Source organism: Notamacropus eugenii, chromosome 4 (genome assembly GCF_028372415.1).
Source record: "Notamacropus eugenii isolate mMacEug1 chromosome 4, mMacEug1.pri_v2, whole genome shotgun sequence".
NCBI classification, from domain to species: Eukaryota; Metazoa; Chordata; class Mammalia; order Diprotodontia; family Macropodidae; genus Notamacropus; species Notamacropus eugenii.
Window position 1 is genome coordinate 94,282,786 of NC_092875.1, and position 21,839 is coordinate 94,304,624.

The window sequence follows — 21,839 nt, forward strand, 5'->3', positions numbered from 1 at the left end:
TCCAGCATCTTTTGTCAAGAAAACCCCGTGGTCAGTATTGGAATGCTATGGCCCATAGGGTCATGAACAGTCAGACACAACTGAACAACTATAATCATACACACATATACATATATGTGTATATAGATAGATACATAGATACATAGATGCATAGATAGATCTATATCTATATGTATATATATGTATATACATATACATATACATATATAAAATAATTAGGCATGGGTAGACAACAGTCAGTCAAATATTAAGTACCTACTGTGTGCCAGGAACTGTACTAAGCACTAGATGAACAAAGTAAAACTAAAACTAAAATCAGTCCCCGTCCTTGGGGAGCTCTGTCTAACGGGAGAAGACAATGCAAACAACTATGTACAAACAAGATACATATCTCTGATCAGCCCAGTGACTAACCATGATTTCAAAGGCCTGATGATGAAGCACGACACCCACCTTCTGACAGAGGAGTCACAGACTTGGGTGCACAACGAGGCATATATAGTTCAGACATGAGCAACGAGGGAAGATGTTCTGTTTGCCCACCAACCTTCATTCCCTTTCCATCTCTGCTTCTGACTTCCTGGGCTTGAACACCACTCCTACCCTGAAATATGCCATGGTGATTTCTAAGTAGAAGCATAAAAGGTGAATGATGAGAATAAGCCAGGGCTGAGTTTGTCAAGAAAAAAGCACATAATAAGCTAAAGGGCAAAGGATTTGAGGGAAAAGAGGAGCTGAAATAGCTATCTCCCGAGCCCGGGTTAGAGAAGGAAACAGAAGTCAGAGCAGAGGTACTACCTTGAGAGAGTACTGAAGGGTAGAGGAATTGGAAGCCCATCTCCAGTGGAGAAGCACTAGTTTATCAAGTACCTTCCAAAAATGTGGTACCCAGAACCAAATGCCATACTTAAGATGAAGTCTGACCTGGGCACTGTAGAACAGAACTATCACCTCCCTCATTCTGAATTCTAGGTTTTTCTTAATGCAGAATAATGTCTCTTCCCATCTCCTGATGCAAACACTGCTGAGAAGTTAAGGAAGATAGAGATGGGAAGATGGGAAATCACCCAAAATTCACCAGAAATCCTCTTCTGACCAAAGGAGAGTAAGGGTGCTTTCTTTTCCCCAAATCAATTTTTTCTCAGGCATTTAGTTGGAAAGTTCTCTCCCTCTCTCTTTTCAAATCTCTAGGGTTCTGAATAGGCCCCAAAGGGCTATGACCAAGTCCCTCATCCAATCAAACAGATTTCCTCTCTCATCTAGTGGAAATGTCTTTGACTGTGTCAAGGACTATCCAGGTGTTGTTCAAACACCTGATAAATTCATGTTATCACTTAAAGTAAGTTGGAGAAATTTTGTTGATTAATCAATCAACCTCCACCCTTACAGAAAGATGGACAGAGGGAAGAGGGAAAGAGTGAGGAAGCACTCAATGTTCCCTCTCAAGTCCTCAGCATTCACCCCTTTCCCTCTGAGTAGGACCACTGACTCAAACCATTTGGGACATTCAGCTTCCTCACATTTAGCATCACTTTCCTTGCAAAAGCAGTCTCCTAACTCTGAAATTCTACCTTCCCCCTTGGGGACCATCCCCTCCATGGTGAACATCAAGCATTAGAGACACTTAGTCCTCTTTTTCTCTCTATTTGAGGCCACCACAGGCCAGGGCCTCTCCCAAGGACTTATCTCGTAGAAGTAGAAAGAGCCTAGAATCTAGAGACAAAGAAAGAGACATACACAAAGATGCAAAGTATCACAGGGAGAGGTCAGAGAAATAGAAAGACAAAGAAACAGAGAAAATGAAAGGCAGACAGAACATAAGAAGACAAGAGAGGGAGAAACAGAATCAAAAAGAGAGAAACAGACATAAAGAGGAGCACAAATAGAAACATAGAGAAGACCCAAGGATAGAGAGACAGACAGAGAAAAAGAGACTAAAACAAAGACCAAAAAACAAACTAAGAGCTCTGGCCCCAAAATAGAGATTGTGAGAGGGGGTGGGTACAAATGGTGTGGAGATGGAGAAAGGGCAAGGACTAGCAACAGAAGGAGAGAGGTTCTCAGCAGGCTGGGAGTTAAAAGTCTCTCTGCAAACAGAACAGATCACTGAAGCTGACAATCTGGTCATTGCTTTCTGTTTTTCTAGGTCAGCATCTATAATATCTAACATGCTTATACCCAAGTGTCCACTTCTTCTGAATGTCATGTCAGCCCCTGCTACATTAGAAGCACCCTAAGAGCAGCAGCCAGGTCTAACACATTTTCATATCCTCCACAGTTCAAATTACCAAGTTGGACATAGAGTGGTGCTTAGTAAATGACTGGGGGAGAAAGAGAAGGTAAGCAAGGTCCCTCTTGGCCATATCATCTCCTCTACCTTACCTCAAAAGTCCATTTTGGACACTCCAAAGCATTTCCATCCACTCTCTCCTTTGATCTTCATAATTGCTTCAGGAGGTAATAGTTAGCCCCATTTTACAGATGAGAATACTAGCAAGTATAAATAACACTAGATCTGGAATCAGAGAACCTGGGGTCAGAATCCCAACTCTTCTACTAGGAAGTGCTACCTGTGTGAACATGGTCAAGGAGCTTACATCTCAGGGTCTTAGCGTCCTTATCTAGAAAATAAGGGGATGTAAGCCCAAGCAAAATGGGATTTTTTTTGTCTTCTTTCTGTAGTTCAGTTTCTCAGGCTCACTGAAAACATCTGAAGGATTAATTTCCTTTGAACCCTGATAATTCACAACTGTACTGAGTCACTTAGGTTTCATGTTCACTAGCTCTGAGCCAATCAGGGGCTTAGTCTTTGTTATATATACGAGGAGGTTGGTATTTTGGTTTTGGGAGTTTCTGCTTACTAGAAGGACTTTTCGATTCCCTGGATGGGACTCTGAGTAGCCCTTTTTATAAAAGTCCCCTGACTACTCAGATGTTGTTGGTACTCCCCCATCCAGTGGTGTATGCAAGTGGTTGTATTACTTTGTCTGACAGTTGGAACCCTGTCTGTTGATCTTTGTGTTAATTTCTCTGCTTGTATTTTCTCTGTTTGTATTTCATGTTCCACATTCAAGGTGTTAATCTTTCCCCTGAACTAGTGAATGATTTATATATGTTTAATTAAAGAAGAATTGTCAACCCCTTTGAAGCTATCTTTCCTTTATAAAGCAGATCAAAGAACCTCTGCTAGCAGGCCATCCTAGGTGTGCTAGAGTGCTTGCTGCTACAGTAGATCAGATAAGAAGACATCTAAAGTCCCTTCCTTCTCTAAATCTCTGATTTATCTAAGGGCTAAATATAATCAGTGGGAGGACTGGGATTTGAACTCAGGCCTCTTGGCTTCTGGCCCAGTTCATCTAGGTGGCAAGGTGGATGGAGCACTGAGCCTGTAATCAGGAAGACCTGAATTCAAATGCAGTTTTCCACACTTACTAACTCTGTGACCCTGGACAAGTCACTTAACCTCTCTCACTCTAAGTTTCCTCACCTGTAAAATGGGGATCATAGCACCTACCTTACAAGGCTGTTGTGAAGAGCCAACAAGATAATATCTGTAAAGCACATAGCACAGTGCCCAGTCCAGATCAGATGCTTAATAAATGTTTGTGTTCTTCCTTTCTACCACTTTTCATTTTCCTTTGATTTCAACTAAATCAACTCAGAACTCTGGCCATCATCCCCTAAATGCTGCTTCTCACCCCACCCTGCCCCCATATTCAGTATGAGATCCAGTCTGGGAGTCAGAAGACGTAGACTTGAGACTTATCTCTACTACTTCTTGGTTGTATGATCCTGAACTAGTCACTTCTCTCTACACCTCACTTTCTGCCCCTGTAAAATGAGGCCAATTGTTCTGCCTACCTCAGAAGGCTAATCTGGAAGGACAGTGTATTGAAAGTTTTAATAGAAATGTTAGTGGTTATTACTTATTCTTCCCTACCCCTTGCTCAGGTCACTTGCCAGACCTGAAATCCCTTCCACCACCCCTCCTCTGCTATCTAATTCCCATGTCCCAGTCTCACCTCCTTGAAGCTTTGTACATGTTCATTTTAAGATGCTTATGGGACAATGAGAGCTGTTTAGAAGTCTAGAGCTGAGAGTCATTTGCATAAAGATAATCAAACCCAATTCTGCAGAGATTACCAGGAGCAGTCCTTGGAAGATCTTGTCCCTAAGCACCCTTCCTCTAGCTCTTTGTGCCCCTAGACCCACTTCTCTGTCTCCCCGGATGTGTGCTCACCTCTTAGGGCCTTAGTTCCTTTATGTAGAAAGCAGAAAATCAGTTAAGAAGACTTCCAAAGCCCCTCCAATATTATCTCCTTCTCTCAGTCTCTCAGTGTGTGATCCTCTCTCCTCAAAATTGTTTCCCAAGTTCCTTTCCCCTCCCATCCTCATTGCTTCCTCTTATCTCCCCTCCCTTTAGTTCTGTCTCTCATTCTCTCCTCCCTCTATTCTCTCTCTCCCCCCTTTTCTCTTTATCCCCTCTCTTCCCTCTCTCTCTCTGTCTCTCTGTCTCTCAGTCGCTCTCTTTCACTGTTTTCCCCACCCCCGTTGCTTTTCCCCTCCTCTCTCCTTCCTTATCTCTTCTCTTCCTTTTACTCTCTCCCTCTCTCATTCTCCCTCCCTGCCCCCCTTCTCTCTCTCTCTCTCTCTCTCTCTCTCTCTCTCTCTCTGCAGCTCCCCCATCTACCCCTATATATACCCACATACACATATACACATACACATACACATACACACACACATACAGGAGACAATCCAAGGGGCCCCAAGAAGAGGGGATGGCCTTAGTTGTTTCCTTCTGTGCTGGCAGAAGGGAGTTTTTCCTGCTTTCCCCACTGGGCTATGAACCAGACACAGAAAATAGGTTACTGTCTCAGTACTGGGAGCTGACGCCTCCGCCCAAGTCAGAACACTCTCCCTGGTTGCAGGCTTCTTGGTGCACTGGGAAGGGAGCCACACAGATCACAAGCTGTCCAGCCAACAGCTTTCGGCTCTCAGGGACAAATGTGTACGTTGAGTCCTAAATTCCTGAAAAGACAGCTTGCAGACGTACACAACTCAGAGCCCCTTGAGAAGCTGGAAGGAGGGGCTTTGAGGCCCTAGCCTGGCCTATCTTCTTCCCAACTTTGAGGAGGGGAAAGAATTGGGAGGGAGAAGGGTGTTGTTCTCTGAGAGGGGCTCAGGCTGACTAGATAAGCAGGCTCTAAAAGGGTTAGGATGGGAAAGGGAAGAAACAGCTGCTCCCAAAAAGAACAGTGAGGTGAGTTCAGAAATATGGGGCCCTCCCTGTCCTGGGACAACCCCCTCGGGGCAAGTCACCCAGCTTCCTCCAAACTACCATGGTGTGAAGTACATACAAGTGAGACTTGGAGCAGCCCAGTCAGTCCTTAGCCTCTGAGGGACTTTCAGAGGGTATTCTGGTCCCTGTCCTTATTCCTAGGCAGAGCTGTGCCTCCTGAACTCCAGACCCCAAACCATCTACACTACCCAGTGCCCATCACATAGTAAGTGCTTGATAAAAGTTTGCTGACTGACTATTGCTCAGCAGATCTAGATGGCACAGGTGATACTTAAAGCCCTGTGCAATCTCACCGGCTCATAAAACTCAAAATTTCAAACAAATTTGGTATCTCACTGATGTGATTTTGAAACAGATCCTTGGGGCCAACTCATTTTCTTTTTCTTTCTAACAAGTCTCATGATTTTCCTGTTATTCCGCTTCCTTTACAACTCCTGATTTGTAAGGTGCTACAGTACCCTAACCATGTAACTCTCCAATGCCTTTTTGGGGAATCTTCAATTTAAGGTCTTTGAATCATGAAAAGTTGGTAGTATAAGGACTATTCTTCCAATTTTACATCTGAGGAAACTAAGGCACAGGGAAACTAAGCTAATTGCTCAAAGCCAAAGACTCAGTGGACAAGACAGAATTCCCTGTTGCTACAAGGTGAAGCCACTTTCACGGAATCACAGAAGTTGGAAGGGCCTCAGTAAACCATCCTGTCCAACCCGTATCTGAACAGAGATTCCCTATCATCATTGCTTGCATTCTACCCTTCACCTGGGCTCCCATATTCTAAGTAAAAACTTCCTGGGGTAGCTTCACAGAAGAAAGAGACAAAGATAAAGGTCAACAAAGATAAAGCTGGTTGAACTAGTGACCTTGGGCAAGTGACTTAACTACTTCATGTAGTTAAGTAAAACAACTGTAAGATGAGGGAAGGGTATAGACTAGATCACAGCTAGGTGGCACAGTGGATAGAGTTCTGGGTCTGGAGTCAGGAAGACTTCAATTCAAATCCAACTTCAGTCACTTACTAATTATATGACCCTGGCCAACTCACTTAACGCTGTCTGCCTCAGTTTCCTCATCTGCAAAATGAGCTCAAGGAGGAAATGGCAAATCACTCCAGTATCTTTGCCAAGAAAACCCTAAATGGGGTCACAAAGACTGAAACAACTCAACAACAACAAAGACTAGATCAGTGATTCTCAAAGTGCGTCTGGGGCACTCTGGGAGTCTCTGAAACATTTTCAAGGAGTCCACAAGGTCAAAACAATTTTCATAATAATAAGATATTTTGATTTCTAATAAAGTGTGTATCAATAGACACAACTCACATAACAAAAACTCTTTGTAAAGAAGAATGCACAATGATTTTTAAGAGTGAAATGGGGTCCCAAAACCAAAAAAGTTTTGAGAACCACTGGTCCAAATGACGTCTCAGGTCCCTTGGGGCTCTGACACCATATCTCCACAGTCCTCTACTAAATTGGACATTTTAAGCTCTGACATTAAGCTTTAAGGTAGTGGTTTCAATGAAAATGGGGCCACTAAACTATATGGAAGGATCACTCCATGTACATATCAACTCAGAAAACCCACATTTCACTGTATTTTTATTGATTTTGTTAAATATTTCCCAATTACATTTTAATCTGTCTCTGCAAGTGCTAGGGGCTGCATTGTATTTTGATACCTCTGCTCTAATGCTCTGGTATTCAATGTTGTTTAAATCCTGGCTCTAACACCTACTAACAGTAGGACCTCTAGTAAATCATTTAACCTCTAAAGCTCAGTTTCCCCCTCTGTAAAATAAAAGGTAAGGGCAGCATTTCAGATAAATCTAAGGTCCCTTTACAGGCACCTTCCAGCTCCACTATTCAATGTTCTAAAGTCTTTCCTATTTATTCACTTATAGAATCCTATCTACCCAAGGAGAGTCCAATCACAGTGCAGCTTACTCTGCTGTGGACTTACTCCCAAGTCCTTGGAGCTTTCCTCTGGAGCCCTCCAAACAGGTGGCAGAGTATACCCATGGCCCCCTGCCAAAAACTCTATATCTCACTTAAACGTCTAGTGCCCAGAACTAGGCAGGGTTTTCCAGGAAGAGCCTAAATAGCTTAGGGGGATGGATGGAGCAACTCATGGAAGAGGGAGAAAGACCTCTATTCCAGTTATCCTATACAAGCTCAACAAGTTAGAATACAAAGCTATTGAGGCCAGTGGCACAGTTTTATTCTCTATTCTGAGGCAGAGACCTTTACTCAATCAATAACAGTTACCTTACAAAGTCACCAATCAAGCATGAGTCCCAGTACTATATACTGAGCCCTAACTCCGGACTAACCGATTCACAGATTCAACAAGACCCTAGTTATAGGAGGAGATAAGATCCCAGATACACACCATGACCATGCCCTGACCTAGGTCAGCAAGGGACTGTATGAAGCAATGGCCTTCCATGATTTGGCATAGGCCACTCTCGTTCTGGAAGGCCAACCTCAGAGCTGTGCCCTCCAGGGCTGAGAGAGGACTATCATCTTACTTAATAAATGCCTGTTGGATTAGACTGGATGCGGGTAGGCTACAGAATATTACCAATGAAGAACGATGCCAGGAGAGAGGCATAAAAGATATTATCAGACAAATGAATGACAAAAAAAGGAGGTGAGCTGGTCAGTTAGAGGCAGAGTGGATAGATTCTTAAATGGGATCAGGAAGACATGGTTTGGAATTCCATCTCTGACGCTAGGTAAGTGACAAAGGAATCAACTGGGCTCTCTAGTCTCAGCTTCCTCATCCGTAAAATGGGAATAATAAATATTCATTGTACTTAAGTCTCATTGTTGATTTGAGGATCAAAAGTGATAATGTGTGAATAGTTTTTTGCAAGTTTTAAAAGTTTTACATCATACCCAGGCACATGATCAGGGCATCCTAGTACAGTGAAAAGGGGCTCTAGAAACACAAGAGGTGATGGAAATGGAGAAACTAAAGTTTACTAGTTGTGTAACCTAGAGAGTTGGATTAGTTCCGTGGTTCTCAAACTTTCTGGTCTTAGGGACCTCTTTTACACTCTTAAAAACTGTTGTATTATGGTCAAAATAAGGTAAACCGAGGCAAAAGTTCCAAACATAATCAATTTATTGATAAAGGGAAAATCAATCTGATTATTTCAGTTGAGGATCCCCCCAAAATAAACTTTTATTTATATGGGTTATAGCTATCCATTTTTACTGTGTAAGAAATTAAAATGTCTTAGTATTCTTATGAAAACAGTTTTGACCTCACAGATCCCCTGAAAGAGGATCGAGGGCCAACCACATGTCCTTAGACCACATTTTGGGAACTGCTGAACTACATGTCCTCTAATGTCCCTTTCCAGCTCTAAATCAATGATCTTATGAGATTACCATCTGTTCAACATTTGCTGTGTTTCTCATCACCAGAAATAGTACCTTTTAAACTAGATCACTAAAAACCATGACCTAATCCACTTGGCTTCACAACACAAACCTTAGGGCTAAAGTCTTGATTGTTGAATGAGTGAGCATAAAGTCACCCAACCAACTCTTTCTAGCTGGCCCCAGACCAAATTATGCTTCATATCCCATCCAACAATCCACACTGGCTAACTTGTCATCTGTCCTACAGGTATATCCTCCCCCTTCCTCTTTCCAACTGCTATTCCTTATATAATAATCAACTCTGAATTGAGTCTACTCACAATTGCCTTGATTCCACAGGTCAAAACTCTCCACTATGTGTTGCCTTCCCCCATGAGAATGTAAGCCCCTTTAGGCCAAGAGCTTTTATCCATTTGTATTCTTACTGTTTAGTACAGAGATAGCCAGGAATAGGGTATATAGAGTGTAGTGAATAGAGCCCTAGGCCTGGAGTCAGGAAGACTTAAATTTAAATCTGGTCTCAGATACCTACTACATATATGACCTTGGGTAAGGCATTTAACCTCTATTTGTCACAGTTTTTTCAACTGTAAAGATAATAATGGCACCTATCTCCCAGGGTTATTGTGAGGTTATTCAATGAGATAATCTTTGTAAAGTGTTTAGCACATTGCATGACATATAGTAGGTATTTAATAAATGTTTCTTTCCTTCCTATTAAGTATTTAATAAATGCTTTTTTCATTCATTTACATAGATATTGGTTGTTACTTTAACTATTACGGAGAGAGAGCAATGGTAAGCCAATGGGACTCATGTACTCCATTTGTACCCACACAATGTCAAGCCAAGAAATGTCCCTAGGCACATGAGATGGATCACTTTTGACAAATGTATAGGAGGACATAGACACAAGTCATGATGAGAGGCCACTGTTGGGTCACAACCTATACCACTGAAAGGAATATCCTGCATCAATGAGATAACATAGACATCAAAGGATAAGATCGGAACCACTGATTTCAATGATATGGAGTCATCAAGTTCTCTGTAACTTAATACCTAGTGCTCTGAAAAATTAAATGACTTATCCAAGGTAACACAGTCAGTACGTGTCAGAATGAAACCAGGTCTTTCTGTTTCAAGATCAACTCTCTATCTACTACACTATGCTGCCTCTCTACCAAAGTATTATATCTACAAAATAATGAGTCAGTGTAAAAAGTTTGAAAAGCAGAACAGAAACAAAAAGCATTCAACTGGTCAACAAAAGACCTGGGTTCCACCTTTAACATCCATCAGAGCCTCTGAGAAAGTCTTTACTTCTTCCCACCAGGCCTCAGATTTTTCATCTGCATGAACGAGGTTATTAATGGGGCATTCTAACACTAGGATTGATTATGAATCACAAAAACCTGCTGATGGTATGATAAGCCATGTTCCTTTGAAACACTGTTTAAATGATCAAATTAGAAACCAAAGTAACATGAGAGTAAAAAGAGAAACAATAGACTCAAGAGAGTATTTATAATAATCTTCCAAAAATGAAGTGCAGTAATAACAATTATTATTATTATAGCTAGCATTTACATAGTATTTTAAGGTTTGCAAAGAGTTCTCTGTGTCACTGAAATCACTGGCTTAGTCTTTATGCTTTGGTGGCTCTGTTGTCTCACTGATGGGGGACACTCTCTCCAATGGTGCCGAGGGCAACCTATCAGTGCTCACCATTGCATCTCATTATTCTCAATCGAGAAAGAAATACTCATTTTATAGAATTATTTCAAATCACAGTCCCAACTCTTTCTACCTTTTTGTATTTACTGCTTCTTCTTGTTCAGTCATTTCAGTTGTGTCCAACTCTGTGACTTCATTTTGGGGGTTTTCTTGGCAGAGATACTGGAATAATTTGTCATTTCCTTCTCCAGCATATTTAACAGATGAGGAAACTGAGGCAAACCAGGGTTAAGTGATTTACCCAGGGTCACATAGCTAGTAAGTGTCTGAGGCCGGATTTGAACTCATGAAGATGAGTCTTCCAGATTCCAAGCCTAGTGCTCTATCCACGGCACCACCTAGCTTCCCCATGCATTTGCTTACATATCATCAAATTCTGTCAGGGTTTACAGTGCATAGAAAGCGCCAGATTTGCAGTCAGGAAGACCTGAATTCAAATCATACCTCACACACTTGGCTGTGTGACTCTGGGCAAGTCACTTGATCTCTATCTGCCTCAGTTTCCTCAACTGTAAAGTAAGGATAATAACAGCACCTACCTCCCAGAGTTGCTGTGACAGTCAAATGGGAGAATATTTATAAAGTGCTTAGCACAGTACTTGGCACACAGTACGTACTATATAAATGTTAGCTATTATTATGATTATTAAACCTTGAGTAGGTCGCTATTTCCTCTGCAGGCCACAGGGGTAAAATGAGGACACAGTGTTTCAGGCAGAGCAGCAGCAAATTAGTATTTGAAGTCTTTCAGCAAGAAAAAGAGAGAAGAGGTAGGTAATTAGATAAATGTAAATAACTGTAGCCTTGCTGGTAATTACAGTAATGCTGGAAGACGACAATTGAGGGCTGCTTCTGTTTATGGTAGGACCAGCCAGCAGTCTGCTAGGTGCCAATCAAAGCCAGCTGAGCAAGTTCATACCCCAGCCCAAAAGAAGGCAGTAAAGCCTGCAGGAATTAACCATCAGCAAAGCACCCAGCAGGGCAACACAAAGCAGCAGTCAAGGGCTGACTATTGACAACAATGATCAGCCTCGGCAGAAGCTTGATGTCTGTTCTTCCAGATCATGTGCGTATGGGTTGGGGGGGGGGGGGGGGGGACAGGAAGGAATGTGGCCAGTGTGGCCAGGGCCGGTGCAGAACATAATGTCTGTGTAGCGGTCAGTGCCAATCAGCAGCTACCTATGCCTGCCCAAGGGGGAGATGGGCCTTGATCCCAAGGGAGGTAGTGAAAAGGTCACAGGAATGCCTCTCTGTCCTCAAGTACTGAGGAGTGAGGTGCTCTGGGGATGAATTCTACTAGCAAGGCTTCAAGGAGGAAAAAATGTCTGGAGGGGCAGAGAAGCCTCCGAAATTGAGCCTTGAAGTCCCAGGAGAGTTTAAGAATGTGGCCACTAAATGCCTGGAGCTAGAGTAGGCGTGAGGCTCTCCCTGTAAAGGGGACAACCAGACCCTTTGAGGAAGCTGGCTTCTACTGACCCAAAAGATAGATAAAGGCAGAGAGAGATAGATGGAGAGATATATACATACATATACACATAGATATGTAGATAGATATAGATAAAGATAGATTAGAGAGATATAGGCAAAGAGCGATAAAGGATATAAAGATGAATTAGAGATAGAGGATTAGATAGAAAGCTAGATTAGAGAGAGATGAAGATAGGTAAGACATAGATGAGAGGAAGAGATATAGATAGATAAAGGCAGATAAAGAGATAGAGGAATACATAGCTATAAAGACAGATAAGAGACTGAAAGAGATCTAGACACAGATGAGAGACAGAGAGAGGGATAGATAAAAATAGGTAAGGATAGGTGAGAGAGAGTTAGAGATAGATAGACATATAGCTAGATAGAAGCGGATAAATGGAGATAAAGATAGATAAGAGATAGAGGTATATATATATAAAGATAGATAAAAGATCCATAGATAATCAGATAGAGAGACAAATATCTGGATAATATGACTCTACAGGTACCACCAATCAATCAACAAGCAGTTTTTAAGTTCCTACTATATGTCTAATTAAACATTCCATTTACCAATCCAGGCTGACTTCCCAAAGGAAAGGTTGAATTTCTACCCCTTCCGGGAGTGGACAGAACCTTATATGGGCTTTGAAAAATGACTATGATGGGCCACGTCTGGAAACACACATTGAGGGAGAGAGGAAAGAGTGAGCCAAAGTTACAGAGCTGAGAATAAGCCTGGCTTAGAGCAACACAAGGGAGGAAGGTATGCCGGGGGTTGTGTACAGGGGAACAGTCACAAACAGCAGGGTCATCATTAATATGTATAATAAATAACAATGTGGATTTCTTTAGTATTTTAGGGTGTATAAGGGATTTTCAAATCAATAATTCAATACGGAGTAGTTATTATGTGTTAGGCTCTCGAGGGACAATGACAAAACAAAAATAGTTCCTGCCTTCCAGGGGCCCATAGATAGATGACGATTAATCCTAGATTTAGGGCTAGAAGGGACAGTGGACAAGCATTTTTAAGCACCTATTGTGTGTCAAGCACCAAGGATCCAAAGAAAGGGGCAAATAAAACCAAGCCTCAGAGAGGTGGGCTCAGGGAGCTCACAATCTAATGAGGGAGAAAAAAAGGAAAACTATATACAAACAAGACATCCAGAGGTTAACTAGGGGGATGGTCTCAAAGCGAAGTCCCTCAAATTAAGGAGATCTAGGAAAGGATTGATGAAGGAGGGATTTTAGCTGAGACTTGAAGAACACCAGGGAAGCCAGGAGGTGGGGATGAGGAGGGAGAGGGTTCTAGTCATGGGGAACAGCCAGTGAAAACTGCCTGGACTGTCTTGTGCAAAGAACAGCAAGGAAGCCAATGTTACTCACCCCTTCTTTCTACAAGTGAGTAAGCTGAGGCCCCAAAACACTGAAGGACTTAGTCAAGATCACACAGGTGACCCTGGCAGAGCCAAGATGTGAAGCCAGGTCCTCCGACTCCAAATTCAGTGTTCTTTCCACGGCATCATCCTGCCTTCCCAAAGGAAATGTAAGCACTATTGTCCTCATTGTATAAATGACAAAACTCTAGCCCACACAGGCGAAGTGATCTGCCCAGGATCATAAGAGCTCCAACGTATCAGTCACAGTTTGAACTCACAGCTTCCTTGATTCTATCCTCCACTGGCCCATGGCTGCCTTTTGTCATCTGAATTTGGATTCAAACAAAGACCTTCTAGGTCCTTTAGTTTCATCATGTTTCAAGTCAATTCAACAAGGTTTTATTAAGCACCTATTGGGTACAATGCAAAAAAAAAAAGCAAGACCAACCCTACAATTACGAGGCTCTGAGTTCAAGTCCTAACTCTAACGTATATGAGCTAGGTGGCCAAAGGCAATTCACTGAACCTCTTGGTGCCCTAGCTACTTTCTAGGAATAAGTTGCAGACTAAATACCAACCTGCATCAACAAAGGGAGTTTCCACAGTAGGAGTTCCCCACTTCAAGAAAATTATAAATCTTGTCCCAAAATAATCATCTTAAAAGTGTCAGAAATTGTACTAGGTGTGAGTATTTTTCTTAGTGGTTTCTCAGTCATACTGTCCCTCATTGGGGATCTTTTGGGCAGAGATACTAGAGTAGTCTACCATTTCCTTCTCCAGCTCATTTTACAAATGAAGAAACTGCAGCAGAATTAAGGAACTTGCCCAGCTAAGTGTTTGAGTCAGACTTGATTTCAAGTCTTGTGCCACCTAGCTGCCCAGAAATGAGGATGCAAAGACAAAAGAAACAGCCCCTATCCCAGGGAGCTCACATTCATTCTACTGAGGAGATACAACATAAACCTTAGTGAATATGTATAATACAAAAGAATTGCAAGAGGGAGGGCACACTAGCAAGAAGGGCTGGGGATGGGGGGTAGGAAGTGATTTGAAAAGACCTCCTGAAGAATGGGATTTCCACAGCTCCAAGGTACAACAGCATCTTTTTTCTCATGTTTATATGGAATATGGCAAAGACTTGAAGCCTGTCCAGAAAGCAAATCTTGATGGATTCTGGATGAGTCTCTGTCAGCTGGGTATCCATCTCTTATCATTCCAGACAATTTCAATTCCCATTTAAGAGCACACCCAAGTGCTCTTTGGCCTCCTGCATCCATTCTCCACCCCACCTGTCTCCAATTCCCTGACTACTCACCTCAGAGAAGCAAAGTGGGTTCAGATCTGCACCAAATAAGGTCCCTTTAGTCCAGCCTGGTTTGGGAGAAAGGAAAAAATAAAATCAGACATCTCTCCAGACAGCTGGAGCTCCCAGGCCCCACCCTGTGTCAGATAGTCACAGAGGGAATGGGAAAACCTTACCCAAGACCACACAGCTAGTGACTGACATCGGTGGAATATGAACCCAGGTCTGTGTAATTTACAGGCAAATTTCTGCCTATTTAAGACAGCAAGGTCTAGGACATAGAATCTATAAAGAACAGAAAGTTTCTGGGGGAGAGAGGATATGATAGGGAGCAGTCACCAACTTAAGGGCAGTCTGCCCAGACTATATTATAGAAAAACAGATGCTCATAGTCATAGAATCACAAAAAGTGAAAGAGACCTCAGAACACAGATAATGTCAGAACTAGAAAAGGCCTCAACACAGGAAATGCAGAATTACAGAAGTGGAACGTAGAATCTGAGAAATCTATAGAACATAAATTCTGAAAAAAAAAGAGGGGTCTTAGAACAGAGGCATCAAACAAAAGCCCGAAACAGATTAAAATGTAACTGGGAATTGTTTAGCAAAATAAATAAAAATACAATAGAACATACATAATGTTAACATGTGGTAATATGTGGCCCATAAGGATTGTTATGCATTGTTTCGTGGTCCCTTATCTATATGAATTTGATACTCCTATCTCAGAACACACAATACTAGGGCTGAAAGAGGACTAAAAAGAGAATGTTATGGCCAGAATGAAACTCAGGGACCTCCACAGAATGTACACTAGAATTATTATCATCTTCTATAACAAAAAAGATGCTCGATTTCAAGTCAGAAAACTTGAACTGAAATCCTAGCTCAGCCAATTACTAGCTTTCTGGACCTTGGGCAAATTATTTCATCTCTCTGGGCCTCAGTTTCCCTCATCTGTAAAATAGTCAGACTAGATCTCTGAGGTCCCTTTTAGCTTGACGGTCCTAGCCTGTGGGCTCTGAGCTGTGTCTTAATGAGCCAGGATGGACAACACTGAATGTGTAGATAAGACAGTTGATAAGTTAAAGAGTCCATCTGTTTCCAGGACATAGTTCAATATTTATTAAGCACTTACCATGTTTAAAATACACTGCTGTGCAGTGAAAGAGATAGAATTAACCATAATATTTAAGATGAAATATGTATCACCAAGAAGATTATCCTCTAGTAGATACATATATTATGACCTATTCAATATATCTGTATATTCATATAACATAATATAAGCAGCTGGGTGTCACAGGAACTAGCGTGCCAGACGTAGAGCCAGAAAGACCTGAGTTCAAGTCACTTAGTTCAAGTCTGGCCTCAGACACTTACTGGCTATTTAACCCAGGCAAGTTATTTAACTCTGCCTCAATTTCCTCATCTGCAAAATGTGGACAACAAAAGCACCTACCTCCCAGAATTGTTGGAGTGATAAAATGAGAGCCTATTGGTAAAGTGTTTCACAAACCTTAACCTTTAGTACATGCTTGCTGCTAATATTCTATCTACAAGACCGATGCATGATTGGACAAGGGACTTGACCTTTCACCAAGATAATCTTCTGACAAAGCATGACATGAGAAATTGAATCTCAGTGGGATATTACGAAAAAGAGAAATGGAATCCCTGAAGACCTGAGTTCTAATCCCAAATAACTTCCTATGTGTCTTTGGACGAGTGTCTTTGTCTCAGTTCTATCTTCTATAAAATAGGGGCCTGAAAGCCTCAAAGGAATGGTATGACTATCCAACAAAAGTTGGAATGCTCTTTTACATGTAGAAAGTTAGCTCCACATGTACAAGTTACAATGAAAAAGCTTGTGTGGATGGTTACTATTCAACTGTCTGATTATAACTTGACAGAGATAGTGGCAACATGGTGGATGGAGGACCAACCTTGGAAGCCCTGGGCCTACATTCTGCCTCTGACATATCCTGGGGAAATCACTTAACCTCTCAGGGCTCTAGAGAACTCTCTGAGAATACTGAAAATATTGCTAAAAAGGTACCTCGGTGAAGGGAATTTCCTTATCTAGGACTTTTAAATACTGATGAAATCACAGTTTTAGTGCTAATCCCCTAATTATTAATTGGGTGGAATCTAAAGAGGACCTTAGTTTCTGGATCAACTAGGTGTTTAATGGTCTCCCAAGGGGCCAACTATGAGGTTCAACAAATACCTGTGGGATTATGTAACAAAGACCTTCCTTACTATCAGAGCTATCCCAAAATCAAACGAGCTGCCTTCAGTGATAGTGAGCTCCCCATCACTAGAAGCAATCAGTGAAGTGCTGAACATAAATGTCAGGCATGATATAAGGGAAATCCACAGCTAGAAACAGCTTGTTTTGTTGTTAGTCTTTACTCCCCCTCCTGTTGCTACCTGACAACCCACCACCACCATCACCATCACCTAGGAATGCCTGCTGTCATACCGCGGGCAGGTGGCCAGATCACAAAGTCCACAAAACAAAAATCATTTTCATTCCAAACTCTTCCTCCTGCCAGGGAAAGCAAAGGCATTATTCTCTGTAGGCCTTAGTTTATCTGTAAAACAGGGGAATGAACTAGATCATCTCTATGAGACCTTCCACCTCACATATTCTATGTTCTTAATCAAGCAGCAACATTTACTAAGTTTTTATTACATATTCATCCTACCATTCTCTGCTCTAAGGTCCCTTCCACCTCATATACTTTATGTTGAATGAAGTGCAAAAGTATAAGCTTTTGGATAAGTAACAGAGGCAGCCAGGTATCACAGTGGATAGAGCACCAGACCTGGAGTCAGGAAGATTCATCTTCACAAGTTCACATCTGACCTCAAACATTTATTAGCTACGTGACCCATGGCAAGTCACTTAACCCCGTCTGTCTCGGTTTTCTTATCTATCAAACGAACTGGAGAAGGAAACGGCAAACCACTCTAGTATCTTTGCCAAGAAAAGCCCAAATGTGGTTGCATAAAGTCAGACATGACTGAAAAACCAATTCAACAAGGAGGAGGAGACAATGCATAATAGGGTGGCAATGAACAGGAAACGGAATTTGGGTCTACGTAGCCACAAGGATGATAAGTTGATGTGTGGATCAGGAGACTGACAAGTCCTTTCCAAAAGCAATAGAATCATTAATTTGATTACTGTATCCAGAGCAAGGGAGGAGAGTCATCGGGGCAATGATGAGATACTCCAAGTAGAATATAAGATGGGATGCAATGAGATCTTGGTAATGCCTAATGACAGGAAACACACTGACAAAATAATTCATTTCCATTCTCAGTTCTAATTGTTAGGAAATTCTGTCTTAGACTGGGTTGGGTTACCAGACAAAATTATCCATTTCCATGCTTAATTCCCCTTGTTAGGAAACCCCATCTTAGACTAACTTCCAATCTGTATAAGTTGAAATACGTAATTTCTACCTTCAGGGGCTAATGTAGAGTAACCAGTTCCAATTCTCAGCAGCTATAATTATCTATTAGATAACAATGATAATACATTAACAATAATAAAACAATAACACTTTATATTATACAAAGTACTTTCCTCACAGCTACCCTATCAGGGAAGCTGGGCAGGGATTTCCATACCCATTTTACAGATGAGTACCTTGAGACTGAGGTTAAGCAACTTGCTGAAGATCATACAGCTAATTATTAGGAAGGAGACTAAATTTAAGGTTTTCTGACTCCCTGTCCAATGTCGTTCTTCCTATTTCAGACCCTTACTAAAGGGACCTTGTGATTTTTCTCTTCTGTAAAAAAAAGAATACATAAAAGTATGAGGATTCTGTATAATCTATAAAAAGCTTTGATCTCTTGTTTCTTATTTCTTAATGTTTTCCATAACGATTTCCTGTTTTCCTCTATATAAATCTTTGAAGTCATTGATCACCACTGTCTAGAAAAAGGGATGGGAGCTGAACCTGTGATTTCACCATATGGTTTCCTCCCAGAGGAGTAAATTCACCCTCTCAATGTATATCAGCAAGAGATACCCAGGGCTTTGAGAGATGAAGAAATTTACCCAGAATCACATAGGCAGTATGTGTCCAAGGCATGATAGGAACTCAGGCCTTCCTAGCTCTAAGGCTAACTCTCTATCCACTATGCCACATTGTCTCTAACAGTGGTTTCATTTGGAGGGTCTTATCTAATCCTCTGTAGAATTGTTTGGCCCACTCATCCTCTGGAGCAAATATTGCTACATAAGCTGTAATTATCTTCAGGGCGATATCTCTGCCAAAGGTATTCCCCATCATCATGGAGAGCATCTAACAGAGCCCAAATGGGAGAAGGAGGGATCGCTTCCAAATAGTGAGGTCCTGCAGATGCTCTGATGCATTTATGGATGACATTGTACTAACTGCATCAATCCCCAGCTGATCACTAGGCCTTCTAAATGAGCTCCACAATCACTCAAAAACAAACAAAAAACAAAAAACCACCAATCCATTCACTAGGTCAGAACAACAAAAGACAAGGACGTGAAGAATGTCTCTTGTCCAGACTATAATAAGCACCTAGATGAACAACACATGGCCTTGGTTCACATGTCTTGGACAAGCACTACACATGGACAATGAATTTTGCCCAAGCCTGGGCAGTGAGAGAAGAGCAAGCTAAAATGCCTTTGGTAAACATTCCTTTACTTATTATGAAGCACATCTTCTGTCTCTAGGGTGGCAGATGATGAACTAGAGGTATATAACCAGATGTACATTCTCAGACCTTCTTAATAGGGAAAGTTTCTTCTTAAAGGGTTGATGAGCATGATAGATACAAGGGGAAATGACCATCAATAAAACACTTTGAAAGATGCATAAAGGGAAGGGGAGATACAGAAAGAGTCAAAAAGGTAGCTATTTGTTACTGCCCAATTCTTTTAACTGTATATTTGTCATTCATGTTGATTTTTAGTCGTTTCAGTCATGTCCGACTCTTCATGCCCCCATTTAGGGTTTCTTTGACAAAGATACTAAAATGGTTTGCCAAATTCTTCTCCAGCTCATTTTCCAGATGAGGAATCAGAGGCAAACAGGGCTAAGTGACTTGATCAGGGTCACATAGCTGACTCTTAGCCTGGAGCTCTATCTTCTGAACTACCTAGCTGCCCACCCAGCTATAATTCATAGTTCTTTATAATAATAATAGTTAGCATTTATACAGCACTTGTTAAGTGCCAGGTACTATGCTAAGCACTTTATAATTCTCATCTCATTTGATCCTCACAACCACCCTCAGGAGCTATTATTCTTCCTATTTTACAGATAAGGAAACTGAGGCAAAGCGAGGTTAAGTGACTTCATGGTCACACAGCTAATAAGTGTCTGAGGCTGGATTTGAACTCAGGTCTTCTTGACTCCATATCCAGAACCATCATTGTTGATGATTGCTGAAATCACAATAAAAGGGAATTTTTAAAAAGACAGTTCTTTTCATTGTAACAAACTTCTGCCAGACAAAAAAGCTCATCTTTTTTTTTTTTTTTAATTTTCAGTGTTCTACAAAAGGTCCATCTTTTTAATAGCAACGTTCTTCCAATGACTCTACATGGCTTCAAGTCATGGACTATCTGAGTCTTGGAAGTACTGGGCAGATCCTCCAAAAGATAACAGCAAAGCACAGGAGATGGTGAACAGGGTACAGCATATTACCAAAGAGGCCACCTATATGATATCAATCTGAGAGCACAGAAAAGGAGATGTGGAAAGAAGTGTGCAGGCCATGAAGAAACGTGGAGGCATCACAGATAGAAAGCCTTTAAAGCTTGATAAATATCCATGCAATGTTTGCCATACTCAGTGGGGCCCCTAAGGAAAATTTGTGGGAAGTCATGGCCAGGTTCTACATGATAATAATGAGAAGGCATGGCTTAGTTTCTGGTTTCACCCCTGGAGAGAGGAGGCATGCCATTGTGATCACTGATCCACAAAACTGTCAAGAAATTTTTTTTTTAAGTGTCAAGAAATCCTTGCACTCCTCCTCATGCTCATAGAGCTAGGGGGGACCTTAAAAGTTCCTTAGTCCAACTTCTTCCTTTTATAGAGGAGGAAACTGAGGCACAGGAAGGGATTTGAGTCACAAAGGTCACACAAAATGTGAGCATTAGAGGGAGGGTTGCTCTAGGGAAATAAATTTGGAAAACTGAAATTACTCTAGCAATGTGAGTTACTAGGACTGTAGTTATTATTATTTATGAATTGTATCAGGAAATGCTCCATACAGAAAATTCGAGTCTTACAAAGCCTTGGCCTCATACACAGCCAACTGTGAATTGAAGGTTAATGCCTAGGTGTCGTCTCAGGCTATCTGACCCCAAGAAGCTAGGAAATGCAGGGAGAGCACCCAGAAAAGGATGACTCTCACCTTGGGAAAGACCTCTGGGCCAGAGGCAAACCTTACAGCATTTTACAAAGGTTAGCTATTATCCTAATTCATAGAGAACCGGGAAATCTCAGAATCTCAAAGGTGGAAGGGACCATATAGGTCATCTAATCCAACCTGTATGTGAATAAGAGTTTCTTTTGGAATATCTTCAACCAGTGGTCATGCAGACCATTCTAGAAGACTTCCACCTGCTAGGGTAGTCCATTCCACTTGGGGACAGGTCTGGTAAAGAGGGAAGTTTTCCTTAGGTCAATCTAAATCTATGTTGCTCTAATTCCTCTGTCCCTCTTCTCCCCAACCTTGGCCCCAGTGCTGCTCTCTGGGGACAAGAGAGGGAGTGAATGAGCTACACAGAGCCCCAGGATAACTGGACCAAACTGATATCCAGATGACTGAATGTGGACTCTAGGGATGGTGGAGGGAGAGGGGAGGAGTAGGGTGGGGCTCCCAGATGCTCCAGGGAAAATCTCCAGGTGCCTGACTCCCTAAATAGATCTGCAGCAGTGAAGGGCACGGCCTTCTGGCCTCCCTCAGAGATAGGAGTCATGATGAGGCAGCATTTCAACACAGGCGAGTCCAGGCAGGAGCATCAATGGCTCCCAAGGAGGGGGGGGAAGATGAGCTCCAATCTGCACAGACGTCCAGACTAAGAACTCAGAAGTACCTGAGACAGTGAAACCACCAGAAAGGAGATTATGGTATCAACACTGTTAGCTCCTCTTCCTTCAACCCATCAAGCATTTATCAAGCACCTAGTATATGCTAGGCACCCTGCTAGGTCTAGGATAGACAAGGTAAAAAAATGAAAATCT

At 41.8% G+C, this 21,839-nt stretch overlaps 1 protein-coding gene across 3 annotated transcripts in view; it reads right to left on the bottom strand.

Annotated features, from left to right (window-relative positions):
- Window positions 1–21,839, bottom strand: part of PTP4A3 (protein tyrosine phosphatase 4A3) — a 208,310-nt gene that overhangs the window by 100,595 nt on the left and 85,876 nt on the right. For 2 of the 3 annotated variants that reach the window (XM_072602931.1, XM_072602924.1), the window contains one exon: window positions 14,599–14,654. Coding sequence is in view for 2 of the 3 variants with exons in the window: in XM_072602924.1 (XP_072459025.1) it covers window positions 14,599–14,654 (56 nt within the window). In the remaining variant the exon portion in view is untranslated. Of the gene's footprint in view, window positions 1–14,598; window positions 14,655–17,071; window positions 17,138–21,839 lie in introns of all 3 variants that reach the window. The other variant, XM_072602923.1, reaches the window with a different exon arrangement.